Genomic DNA, 14,010 nt, shown 5'->3' on the forward strand with positions numbered 1-14,010 from the left:
CGGCAGTAAAAAGGTAACTTTCTAAAAGTTACCTTTCCTAAGTATTTATCAAATATCCAACTTCAACAATGAATTTCTATTTTCATAATTAAGAAAAACACTAGCTCTATTTAAATGTCTATTTTAGCCAGTTCCTGTCAAAAGTTACAGATTAAAGTGTAGAATGTGTATTTAGCCATTTTCTAGGATCCAGCAGTATCCATGCCAGTAAAAATAGCTTTTGTGTAATGGTCACTTTGTGAACATGCCTAATTTATTTTCACACATGTTCACTCTACCTTGTGGGTAACAAGGTGGACTTAGGGGTGGGTTGTGAACATTTAAAAGCAGGGTTTTGTGGCTGTTTAAAAGGTCTATTTTAACAGTTTTGACAGCAGGTTTTTATAATGTTGAAGCCAGGCTTCACATGATAGGTCTAAAGCCATATTTTACAGGCCAGCTCTGTCGATGGCAGCATAGGTACTGAAGTCAATAGGTGGCATTTACCTTCCCTGCTCTGAGTGTATTTCCTACATTACATACAAGTGACTTGTAGGAAAATTAACTTTGTCATTCACAGGGTAAGCCACTTTACAAATGTTTAAAGGGAAGCATGGATCCTTAGCAGGAGTGAAGTGCTGAGAATTAAAAAAACTAAAAACAATATTCGCAACAGAAAAGGCAAAGAATCTGGGATGACCATGTTGTAGTCCAAAAGCCCTTCCTTCCATTAAGGAGCAGACATGCAGAAAGGTAATGAACATTAACTTTTATTATATACATGTCTTACTAAGAGGCACTTTAAACTTCAAAACATGGGATTTTAAAATGAAAGAACACAAGTTTTAAAATCTTCCTAATTCTGAGTGTTATCTTGAAGCCGCCACTACTACACGGCGGAGAGTGTAATGACGTAATCATACATTTTTGTGAAGTTAAACATAACATTTTCTTTACAAAGGCGTTATTTTTCCCTCTTTTCTTATATTCATTAGATTTTTAAGGGTATTGTTGGCTGCTACAGATAACCTCCTTTCTTCAGTCTATTTTACAGGATGATCATACTACCCCAGCAAGTGTGTCATGTCAGAATACAGTAATAACAAATTGTGGGATGACTAGTTAATGGTTGAAAGTTGGCATTGCTGACATTGTGCAACTATTACAATTACTTGTGAATTATTTAATGAAAGCATATATTTGGCTAACATCCACTTGCTCTGGGGGATACTGTAACATGTGTACAATTCACTTTCTGTAGAATAGTCTTCCAGTGGCCTTGGTTATAACCCAGCCTTTGAAATCATAGCTATCAATTAGACATGTTAGTTGTAGGTATGAATATATACATGCATATTGTGTGAGAAGTCACTAGTGTTCATTCCCTAGAGCACACATGTAAAATGAACATCAATCTTATGTGACATATGATTGCCTTAGCAACCTTACAATAATTGAAAGCTAGATCGTGTAACACAGAGGATATATGTGCATTACGTTTATTGTTAGCAGGACCACAGCTTTTCATTTTGCAATCACATCAGAGCAGTATTTTTGAAAATATATGGAAACATTGAAACTGCATTATCACATCTTAAAATGCTATCTCCAATAGCAGCAGGGAATACCCTTCTAAAAGTAAAAACTAGATGTAGAGGGCAATGCAATTTACTTCATCACAATGCCCCCGTTCCATATATGTTCCACCATGCAAGTGGAGAAAATCTTTTTGTGAATTAGTTTGACAGATAATATGGAGATGAGGCTTTAGCATCTCCAAGCCTGAGGATAATTACTAGTAACCTATGAAATGTGTCAATGGGTATGTAGGGGTAAGTATCTTTAATCAAGCCACAGTGATAAGATCGAAGCTGCAGAATTGTAGTGAAGACCTTTTTACTCCCATTGGTAGTGTCCACTATAGATCTAGATGTTGGATTGTTTCCCTCACCTCTTAGCAACAGCAATAACGTTACATTTGTAGACATCACAATGATCTCTCAAACTGGTATACTCTAATTTACTGCAACACAATGTTTCACTGATATCTAGAATCACTAGGTAAGCCACATATTACGGATGAACACAATAAAAAATCACCGCTTAGAGGATGCTATTCTTTCTGCCACTAAAAATAGGACCGCCTGAGCTATAATTCTGTAGGAAATCTGTGTTCAAGAGACCTAGGACATTCAGGTAAGGGCATACTGAACAGCTTCCCATCTGTGCATTTTCATACAAAAACGATAAGTATATTATTACATACTCCATTAAATGCAACATACGACTTGACAAATAAATGCAGAATGACAGATGGAAATGCCTAGGGTAACACTGTTTAAATGACCTCTCAACCAAGAAGAGACGCACTCTAAACAAAAGGAAAAAAAAGAAATGTCCCACAGATGTGGATCCCGTGCTCTCCATGCCACTGGAATCAAGCTATCTTGGCTGAAGAGGGGTGAAACCCCGAAACCGGTCCTAGGATGATTGTTTCCAGTCCAGGGAGGACCTGGCTTGGCAGTTCGGTCTTGACTGTTTCCATGAGGCACAGGGTCAGGGCTGATTTGCATATTGCTGGGTGCAAACTGGAATGGCATGGTGAGTGAAAAAACGATGGATTTCGGCCCAGATCTCTGTACTGGGGTGAATGTATGAAATTGTTCTGCATTCTGTCCATCAACTGTTGTTTTTGCATTTGTCACCCCGAGTGGGATGGGTATGCCCATATGTGGGTCTCATACTCTCCATGCCACTGGAATCAAACTATCCTGGCTGAAGAGGGCTGAAACCCTGAAACCGGTCCTAGGATGCTTGTTTCCAGTCCAGGGAGGACCTTGCTGCCTCTTCCACTCGTCACAGTCTCTCCTCAACAACAACTTTGACGCTTGTCCTCTGACAAAGTACTGTTTTAGCAGGGTCTGTGTGGCTCATGTATCCAACGTGCGCTCCATTGCGGTTGGCTTGACTTCTCAGATTTGGCTCGGTCCACCGCAACCTCAAACAAACCCTTTATTGCAGTTGACTTTGAAGCACTATATTTCAAGCTATTCTTATTTTTTTTTTTTTTTTAAAGAATCAAGGAAAAATAAATACCAATGATAGTCAATAGTCGCAGTAGGCTGGGACAACAATGTGATTTTGGGCTGACCAGGATGGGGCAAGTGTATAGGTCCTGGTGAAAGTCAGGAAATCAAAAAGTTCTTAATTCCACAGGTTCAGAGGAAAGGTTTTCAAATTTTATTCTGGTGCCCAAAACAAATTCAAGCATGCTCTTCTAAGTAACCCAGGACCTCAGGGCAGGCACTTAGAGACTCACTGGGTTTTAGGTAGAAGCCATCAGGAAGGTCCAGTCCAGGTCCAGTTGCTACTGGTGAGCTGGGTGATTTAGGAAGCTTATTGTGTCCCTGCCATCACACAGAAAGTCAGTCAACTGACCTTGGGAGTCCACAGCTCTGCCTGGGTGTAAGAAATCGGGTCATTGGTTGAGGGGGATTAACCCCTACTCCAGCAGCAACCACAAGCATTGTCAGGGAGAGGCGCAAGTAAACCCCAAATCAACTTGTGCTCAACTGTCTCGTAGCTTGGCACAGTGAGGTAAGGCTGAACTTAGAGGAAATGTGTAAAGTATACCGGGCGCCACAGAAGGACGAATAGGTCCAAGGAGGAACCAGACCGAACTACTCGGTCTCTTTCTCTGCCAGGCGACCCATGAGGCTTTTTACCAAGAAATAACAGAAAAAGCTTGAGGGAATCCCCCTCTAACAGTCACAGCGCCTTAGCGAGCGCCACACATAGCCAAGAATTGACACAAACACTTAATTTAGTTTATTATAATTTAATCTGCACCTTATCACGTAACTCTTTGGTCCTGAGGAAAGCCAGCTTAGAATACAAAAGGCACTGGCTGAAACATGTAGACCACACTGGACACGGGAGGTCATCATACACTCCCCTTTGTCCTTTTGCCTTTTTAATCAGCTAACTGAGGGCCAGTTTATTAAATACTTGTTAACCCTCGGGTGCTGGGACCCCTTGTATAGCTTTTTAACTTTCACTTCTCACCCCTTTCACTGCACACGCAGCAATATACCAGCTCCGCAGTCACCTGGCGTTGTAGCACACCCGGGGCACATTCGGTGCCACTGTGGTGGGCCCGATGATGAAGCATGCCACCGACTAGGTCGGTGGGTGAGGGCTTTATAAGGAAAATACTGCTTTTTTCCTTTCTATTGTCTGACGTACCTGAGTCACTACAATCCCTCCCCCTAAACTAAGCTAGTCCACATTGATCTTGACATATAATCCAGGGGATACGGGCTAGCGTACCTAGTCCTCTCTCTCTCTTTGATCTGTATAAAGTATTTATGCAGCACTTCATACAGTAATAATGTGGAAACACAACACAAGAAAAATGCCCCTTTAAATTTAAAAAAATAGAGTAGAATCTAATAAATAAATCATGACCGAAACAACATCTGATTAGTAGAACCTGAGATATACAATTTTAAAGATTTAAGTGAAAGTCAAAGCCAAAAAGCTCAAAGCGGCACTCACGGCTTTCTGGTTGCGTGAAACTGGGAGAAAGTTACAAGTTCAGGCTGACTGCGATGGAGCGTGGGTCAGATACAGTGACTAGGTTAGTCCCACTGAAAAGTTGCCTCCTCAATCCTGTGCAAACAATCCTGTTGGCAGTGGAGAGGGATGCAATGAGCAGGGAAGCATGGCAGATGGTTATTGACGTCGCATGAAGAGCAGACCTGGCATCATGGACAGCCGTTGCTGTAGTGTGAAGATCCTGTTGTCATCATAAATGGTTGGGCCGGAGCTTCACAATTGCGCTCCCTTGTGAGTAGTCGGTGCTGTAACTTGAAGAGTCTGGTTGGTGGGCAGTGTGAATGGCAATGATTTGGCACCAATGGTCATGAAGAGCCCAAAAAGTTCAATTCAGCTCCACTGAAGCCACACCAAGTGCCCAGGACCTGTGAGGCACCACTTGGGGTCAGAGACTGACTCCCGCTAGATCTGGGGGCTGGTGCAGGTAGTTGGGAGCCTGTTATGTCCCTGTGACTTCAAACAGAAGGCCAGCAGACTTGTTCTGAGGTCAGATGCAGTTACAATCTCTCTCATTCAGGCAGAACAGCAATAGGGCAGCAATTGAGAAAGACAGTAGTCCATCAGGGCAGTAGTCCAGCATAGCAGCAGTCCTGCAGAGTGGCATTCATTTCACCGCACAGCAGTCCGTCTTCCTGGCAGAGTATCCACAGGTCCAGAACTGTACAGAGGAGTTGGTGTCTGAGGTCCATTATTTTTTCTTGGTGCCAACTTTGAACTGGGAGAAGGTTCTAGAGGTTTTCCATTTAGGTGCTCAGGTTTCCTGCTTCCCCGCTCTCCAGACTAACTACATGGGGTATGCAGCCATTTGTACGAAGGCTGGACACAGCTAAGCATGGGCGGATTTTGCGAATTGGCAATCCGCGAACTTGCGTATTTACGGATTCGCAATCCGCAAAATCCGCGAACTCTTGCGAATTTGCGGATTTTTTTTTGTGTGTTCGCAAGGATTTCTGCCGGTTCGTGAGGATTCTGTACCAGTTCGCAATTGCGAACTTACTTGTCGGCTCGCAACGACCGCGACTATGTTGTTTCTACATCTGGTTCATCATCACAGGTTCACAGCACCCTCTGTTTCACCACTGCCACCCTCTGGTACACCCATGCCACCCTCAGGTACATCCCTGCCACCCTCTGGTTGGTTTATCACTGTAGATTATGGGGGTGAAAAAAAGCAAGCACACCTGCCCTGCTTCAACTGACATGAATTAATTTGGGGTTGATTAATGTGTCACTGAATTTAAACTTCCAGTCTGGCTGGCACCTGCTTCCTTATCTGTAATTTGCTGAACTCTGAAGGGGCCCCTCAGGAAGCACTACAGGGAATGGTTACTAATGATAAGATTGAACTTTTGCACCTGCTGAGTGCTTTCGGTATTGTCTGTAATTGCTTTCTGTTGCAGTGTAATTTTTTTAACAGGAGCTTTGTTTAATACTTGTAGCTATTCTCTGAGCCTGCTGTGAGGGTCAGAGCTGGGTCATAGAATAGTTGCAAGTAGGCAAATGAACTCTGAAGCGGCCCCTCAGGAAGCACTACAGGGAATGGTTACTAATGATAAGATTGAACTTTTGCACCTGCTGAGTGCTTTCAGTATTGCAAAAATCCGAATATCCAGCAGCATCCACAAAAGTAATCCTTCCAGGTCAAGATCCAAATCAAAGTGACCAGCACATGAAGAAAGCACTGGGAGGAGCCTGGTGGACAGGAACAGGAAGTTGGAGACTGTGGGGCACTTCCTTCCTCCCACCCCCACCCCCCAAAATGGACTCCTTGCAAAGAAAAAGTGCAGGCAAATGTCAACCTGAGGAGTTATTCTGATAAAAATCATAATTTTCAAGGTTTATGCTGCCTCCTTGTTTATTTCTTGTGCGAAATTGCAAATTTTGCAATCTCGCAATTGCGAGATTGTCGCTGCCCGCCGCATCTACGTGTTCGCAAGTATTTACTCCCGCGAAATTGTATAGTATTCTAGTTGGCAAGCAAAAAATCCGCTTCGCACGGATTTTACGAATTTTCGGCAAGTTCGCTAGAGTTCGCGGATTGCGAATTTACCGAAAATCCGCGAGCGGAACGGATTTTACGCCCATGCTTAGACACAGCTATTTAAGTAAAAGGAGGGCTGTGGCAGGCTCCGCCCACCCATCCTACCAGTGATTGCCCATCGAGGCACACCTAAGCTTTCTACTGTGTGTGGCAGTCTAGGAGGAGTACACAATACCAAAATGTCAGCTACATCCAGTCCTTTTACTAAGGGTGGGCTGTAAACTCCATTCCACCTGCAGTGTTTTGCAACTCTACGCTCGTAGAGCGTGGAGTTCAACAAAAACTCCACTACTGCTGCGTGGCAGAGCTTACCCGTGAAGCAGCGCTCCCCCAGGACAGAACATGCTTAAAGTTTGTGTTTACTACACAGTTCATGTGATGCTCGTGGCTCCTAAGGACATTGAAATGGGGACTCAACGTGGGACCGGGAAGTAATGTACTCATTATGTACGATGCAAGCCGGGTTGCTATCATCGACAGAAGTCTACCCAGCCTTAGATCAGCTCTGAAAGACACAGGGGAGAGTACTGAAAAGTTCTATGGTCTACTACTCCTCAGTAGCAGTCTCTTTTGCATTACCTGCTCATACAATCTTCTAATTGTCCGCCCGGTCTCTAACCATGAAGAACGGGGGGGATAATAGGCCGCACCCCATGCTGCTGTCATGCTAGTGATTCTGAGCTGAGTTGGTCAGATTTGAAAAGCTGACAATAAGGTTACCAGTGCAAACGTTGTCTTTCACAAGGGGCCTGGAGTCTGTGAGGGCCACATTGAAGTGGTTATGCTATTGTGTTCTACAGATGCCCAGTTAATAACAAGCCCCCATGTGATTACTTATTTATCGTTTGGGTTAAGAGGCTGGGACACTTCTAATCTGCTTTAAGCACATTGGCCAAAACTACAGCTTGAGGAGAAAAGCCCTCCTGCTGAGCCTGCTTTTAAAGCAAGGCCATAAGCACTGTCTCACAACCATTTAGGTTTCCTGTGTATTATTCTTCCTCCAGTTCAACTTGTGCCAAAAGGACAAGCTAAGCCACGTTCTTAATCATCATGACCATCCGCTTCCCCTCAGAAAGATTCACAAATATTGGACAGACACACAAGAGATGGCTTGAAATATTTAATAAAATGCACAAACATCTGTTATGACTCTACAACACACAATTCAGCCGCATACCCCTCCACCCAATCCGGTCCACACCATCAAAGGCATTTTAGCTGTCGCCATCCAGTCACATGGTACCACTTTGTTGTATTATGTTTTGTGTGTTTGTTTAGTAGTAAATGAGGCCATGTGAGTGCACCTGTGAACAGTGACTTGGGCCCACACTTCTCATGTCATGATTAAAAGTTTGTCCCTCATCATTTGACTCAGGAGATTATTGTGGGCATTGTCACATATATACATAATGCCCTTGGGTTTGAAAGCATGGGTTACATACATCATTAAGGTAAACGCACACCTGGCAGCACGCTCCTCTGTACATGCATTCTCCTCCTGAGGGTCATGTTGTGTGTGTGTGTGCGTGTGGAGGGGGTAGCCATCTTTAGCCTCCCCAGAATTCGGCATCAAAGCAGTGAGCAAGTGCATTGAACTATTAAAAGCAAGCCGCGAGTTGAGAGATGTCTGATGGGAAAGCTGATTAAATCCTGAGCAGGGAAAGCACAGGGCAGCAAATTTGGGTAGATCGGCATGTCTGAGCTAAGAGGCAATAGTGGCAATTGTATTGCTCACTGATGATGCTAGAGCCTGGAGATCTTATTGGAGGGCAGGCAGCTCTGCCTCTCCCATGGAAGACTGGAGTGTGGCCGAGCCAGAGAGGGACCAAGGAGGACAATGCCTCTGTGCCCAAGCTGGTATACCGTAACATAACAATGTGTATTTGAAAAGCGCAGGTTCACCCAAGGGTATTTTGGTCATGAATAATAGATGTTTATTTCTACTCAACTTAATGATACTCATTTTATCGATCTCAGAATTGATAAAGACTGAGTTGACCCACCGGGATTTGAACCTGTGACCATAAAGTCGAAAACATGCCCCTACGGTGAATACATTAGTCCACTAAGCCACCAGACACAGCATCCACTCGGAGCTGGTGTATCTCCATGAAGGCTGGGTTGAACTGATAGGATGCTATACTGTGAAGCCCTCATATAGTGGGTCTGGATTCATGGCATCACCAAGTGAGCGTAAAGTATTTCATCCCCTCGCCGAACTCCACGGAATCATGATGACTGACTAAAAGATCTTTAAAGAGAGAGGTGTATACCTGTCAAAAATGACTAATTTTATCTGGTCACACTGCATGTTTTACACTGCAACAATCAGGCTACAATGCACAGGCATAAAGCCATGTTTTCCTTGTCATATTAGAGGATGACTGGCACAATATGTGCTGCAGTCTGAATATGATTCGTTACAACGCGAGTCATCACAATACATGTCATAACAACTCAGTTGTTGCTACGACCGCGTTGTTACCACGCAAAGCCATACCTACGCAAGTCACTACATCGACTTGCACAGATGGCGTGCTGACATTAGAAATGTATAATTTACAATTACAACTCCAACCTGCGTAACAGTAGGTAAGGTGTGGGAATAGTAAAATTTACCTTTTCAAATGTTAGCACGCCATCTACTGCAAGTCGATGTAATAACTGACGTAGTAATGGCAGTGCATGATAACAACGCAGTTGTTGTAACGACCGCATTGTAAGGGCATCGCCGTGTGAGGCCTGCGTTGTAGTGGCTGTTTCCGGCTGCGGTCCACATGAGATCTTTAACTTTCCATACTATGAGTGTAGTTTCTGCACCATATACCAGGTACTTGTGGAAGAGTTAAAAACACCAGTAATGAATTAGCCAATTCTTGTATGTTTTAGGGTCACAGCATAAACAGTGGGCAGTGACTGACAGTGCCCCAGTGTGTGGAGACATAAAACCAGCAATACAATTCTAAAAAACAACATGGGTATGACCATGCAAAAAGTGGTATTTTCCCACTCCGTCTTTCAATGATTTTCCTTTTGTTTCATGAAAAAACATTCCAAAAAGGCCACTATGCATGAATGGCTACGCACAGCAGCAGCCAGGTGGGTATAAAACATTGGCAAAACCAGTATGTCTGTGCCGTGGTGAAAACTATTGGCCTTGCAAATGCTATTGTAATTTGGTTTGTGTGTTATATTTTACTGTTTTTTTTAACTTACTGTTGTTTGCTAACTCTTCACTAGATCACTCATTTTTCAGAGGAAATATTTGCTGCTTGTACCACAGCTACCAGAGTTTAAGGCAAGTTTTCTCAAAGAACTGTTTTAATCTGACAACATTGGGGCCTGATTTAGATATCCCCTTCCCGGCGAAGGTCATCGAGAAAATCGCCAACATGCAACTGACCCGCAACCTCGAGGACAACAACATCCTAGACCCATCCCAGTCCAGATTCAGAAGCAACCACAGCACTGAGACTGCCCTCCTGGCCGCCACAGATGACATCAGGTGCCAGCTAGACAATGGCGAAACTTCAGCTCTCATCCTCCTGGACCTGTTAGCCGCTTTCGACGCGGTCTGCAACCGCACACTAAGAACACGCCTCCAAGAAGCTGGAATCCAGAAGAAGACCCTGGACTGGACCACATCCTTCCTCTCCAGCAGAACCCAGAGAGTCCGTCTCCTGCCGTTCCGAACCCACCGACATCATCTGCGGCGTACCCCGGGGCTCATCCCTCAGCCCAACCCTGTCCAACGTCTACATGGCCCCCCACGTACAAGTGGCCCGCCAGCACGACCTGAACATTATCTCCTATGCCGGCGACACCCAGCTCATCCTCTACCTCACCAAGGACCCGCACACCGCCAAAACCAACCTCCACGAGGGAATGAAGGCCGTCGCCGACTGGATGAGGAACAGCCGTCTGAAACTGAACTCGGACAAGACGGAGGTCCTCATTCTAGGCCCCACCCCCTCCGCATGGGACAACTCCTGGTGGCCGACCACACTGGGAGCAACTCCAACTCCCACAGACCATACACGCAACCTAGGATTCAACCTCGACTCCTCCCTCGCCATGTCAAAGCAGGTCTATGCCATCTCCTCCTCCTGCTACAACACCCTCCGCATGCCTCGCAGGATCTACAAATGGATCCCGACCGAAACAAGAAGAACAGTGACCCAAGCCCTCGTCAGCAGCAGGCTGGACTACGGCAACGCACTCTACGCTGGTATCCCGGCCAAACACCTGCGACGACTACAATGCATCTAAAACGCCTCTGCCCGACTGATCCTCAACGTCCTCCGCCGCAGCCACATCACCTCCAACCTAAGAGACCAGCACTGGCCCCCCGTCAACAAGAGGATCACCTTCAAGCTCCTCACCCACGCTCACAAAGCACTCCACAACACCGGACCGGCCTACCTGAACGACAGACTCAACTTCTACAACCCCGCCTGCCCGACAGCTCCGCTCCGCCAGCCTCGCCCTTCCTGCCGTCCCGCGTATCCAACGAACAACCTCCGGCGGTAGATCCTTCTCCTTCCTCGCCGCCAAGAGCTGGAACACCCTCCCCACCCATTTGTGGCAGACCCAAGACCTGCACACCTTCAGAAGGCTCCTCAAGACCTGGCTCTTCGACCAGTAGCAGCACCTCCCCCCCTCAGCTTCTGAGACCCTCACGGGTAGGTAGCGCGTTTACAAATGATTGATTGATTGACTGATTGATATCGTGGATGGATAACTCTGTCATAATTGTGACAGATATCACTCCCTCCGAAATTTAAATCCCATAGGATATTATGGGAATTAGATTTCGGCGGACGGAATATCTATCCCCGTTGCGACAGAGTAACCCGTCCGCCGATATCCTAAACAGGCCCATAGTATTTTGTTAATTTACTGGGACACTCCCTCCCGTTAATAATCCACTTATTCATTCTTATGCATATTGCAGATGTGATTCTCATCTTTGTTTGCAGTAAGATAATTTCTGTTTTTGACTTATGATGTCTCATACACTCTCCATTGAGCAAGCAGTCTCTTTTTAGATATTCTTTCTTTAAATGATTGTTCTAATTTATTTGGAAATTAGATCCATCAGTTTTTCAGGTTTAGCTGTTCAGCACCTTCTGCTGATTTTCACTTTATGTTAAAATACACTGATTGTAGTAACTGGTCTGCTTGATTTATTTACATTTATTCTGCTCAATCACGAGTAGACACAAATAATTTCATGGATCTGCCTATTATAAGTTAAAAAAAAAATAACAAGAAAACAAGATATATTTTTTAGTTCATGATATTTGCCTCTCCTTTCCGCGTCTCTACCTGAAGCATGAAAACAGATTTACAATCAGCTTCCGCAAATAAGTGGTGTCATTACAGGTGTTTCCATTGAAATGTGTTGTACAAAGGATTTTCCCTGCTGTAAAGCAAAGAAACAGGAACTAACTACCACTGAAGCCATGCACTACTTACAGAAATGCGTCCTGTTAAAACAGAAAGTTGACAGCACTTACCATGAAGAACTAATGTTTCCTTAAGGGTCATTTGACTGCATTTTTATTTATTGCTCAGATATGACACTTGGTAGACACTGGTCAACAATACTTAATGTGCTGCAGTGCGCTTAGCATTCTTTCTATTAAAAAGTGAGGAATGTGTTTCAAAAACATATTTTAATTTGTTTCTTTCCCAGCGTTGTGTGGAGGAGATGTCAGAGGCCCTAGCGGAACAATTTTGTCGCCTGGTTACCCTGAGTTCTATCCAAACTCATTGAATTGTACATGGACGATAGAAGTGACCCACGGAAAAGGTAAACACGCTGCGCATTCCCAGTTTTGTTGTGCATTTCAATCTCTATCTATCTTTGTGGATTTCAGTCAGGTAGTTCATTTCCCAAGAGGAGAATAGGTTTCTTCTGATGAGTTGTGCGATTTGGTGCAAACAAAATTGAATTCATACATAACCGTCAGATAAATTTCATAGGGTCAATAAAAAAAGCGGAATCCACAGCAATACTTCCAAAAAGAAGATTAAACAAGAACCGCAATATATTGCTGCTGTAGCCACAGCTGACTGTTCCAGCTCTGCTTCATTTGTGTCTTATGGGTAAAGCAATTTATGAAGACAAGCGCAGCTTCAGAGTTACCGTGAGGTTTGGCTAAAGAAGAGCATGTACCAATGATCTATTTAGGTTATGGGAAGTGATGTGTTCAGGCCATGCGGAAGCTATTCTCTTATAATATGAAATTAAATCACAGAGGTATGGGTTTTTACGTTGAGGCCTCCCACAGTGGGTAATTATATAGATCGCATTGGAAAACATTTATTTTACAGTTAAGTCATGAAAAAATGGTAAATTGAAATTAGTGTTATCTAATAAATACTTTGCAACCTAAATTCAATGTATTCGTAGCATATTTCAGCATTATCATGCGTCACTGGGAATTAACTGTACTGTGTGGTTTGTGTTTTTTCTTGCATGCTGTGTTACTGCCCCACTCTAAGTTTGGTACCTTGAGATAATGGATAACACAGTAATACTTTATATTTTCTCCCAAGTTGAGGTGTGGAAATCCCAATATATCTAAACATTTTCCGTGCATAACTTTCTTCTGGTTTTATCCAGCAATATTTGTTTGAGGAAAAAAAACTCTACATGTGTTATTTTTGCACCAGTTGTATTCTCAGGTTGGTCGCAGGAGTTTGGACTCATCCTGCTTTCATGGCCATCTGCTGACTAATCCAATTACCCCTCCACGCGCCCCCTCGTGTTTCTCTCCCCATCTTTGAGTTCCCTCCTCAGGTTCAGAGTTCGATGTAAGGTGTCACATTAGGTGTCGCTCATGCTCACCCCGTTTGGTCTTAGCACTCAGTTAGGAATCAGTCTTCCGAGCCTAGGCCTGTTAAGTCTCTCTCCCAGTTCATATGAGAAGGCCTGGGCAGTGTCTGTCCCTCATGTGGCAGTGGGTTCTCACCTGCAGCAGGAAGCTTCCAAGTTGCACAAGGCAGTCTTCCAGGAAGCTGTACGGCAACCGGCTGTGCAGTGTGTCACAAGGAGAATTGATGCCTTTGTCACTGGCCCTCTTCTCTGAGGTTTGCAATACATCACAGCCCATTCAGACACTCTGGTGGGTACTTGAATTACTGCGTGGCTTAGTCTAGTGAGTACATTGGGATTTTGCTTGAGCGCAATGAGCAATTGCTCACATGAAGTTTCTTCGGCCGTTGGATTTGAGTTGCTGTCTTCAACACATTGCCTCAAAGCAAAAGCACCCCAAAGGTATGTCTCTGGTCACTGGGTCTTCTGACTGGTCCTGACCCAACGGCGCCATTGGCTGTGCTGTGGTCAGGCCATGCATCCAACCCCA

General features: G+C 44.4%; 1 protein-coding gene across 1 annotated transcript in view; it reads left to right on the forward strand.

Moving 5' to 3' along the window:
• The window catches only part of CSMD3 (CUB and Sushi multiple domains 3), a 3,006,114-nt gene that overhangs the window by 1,852,934 nt on the left and 1,139,170 nt on the right, over positions 1 to 14,010 (forward strand). Inside the window, exon 20 of the mRNA XM_078686868.1 lies at positions 12,336 to 12,452. Coding sequence (XP_078542994.1) covers positions 12,336 to 12,452 — 117 coding nt within the window. The remainder of the gene's footprint in view (positions 1 to 12,335; positions 12,453 to 14,010) is intronic.

Source organism: Lissotriton helveticus, chromosome 4_1 (assembly GCF_964261635.1).
Source record: "Lissotriton helveticus chromosome 4_1, aLisHel1.1, whole genome shotgun sequence".
In the NCBI taxonomy this organism is placed as follows: Eukaryota; Metazoa; Chordata; class Amphibia; order Caudata; family Salamandridae; genus Lissotriton; species Lissotriton helveticus.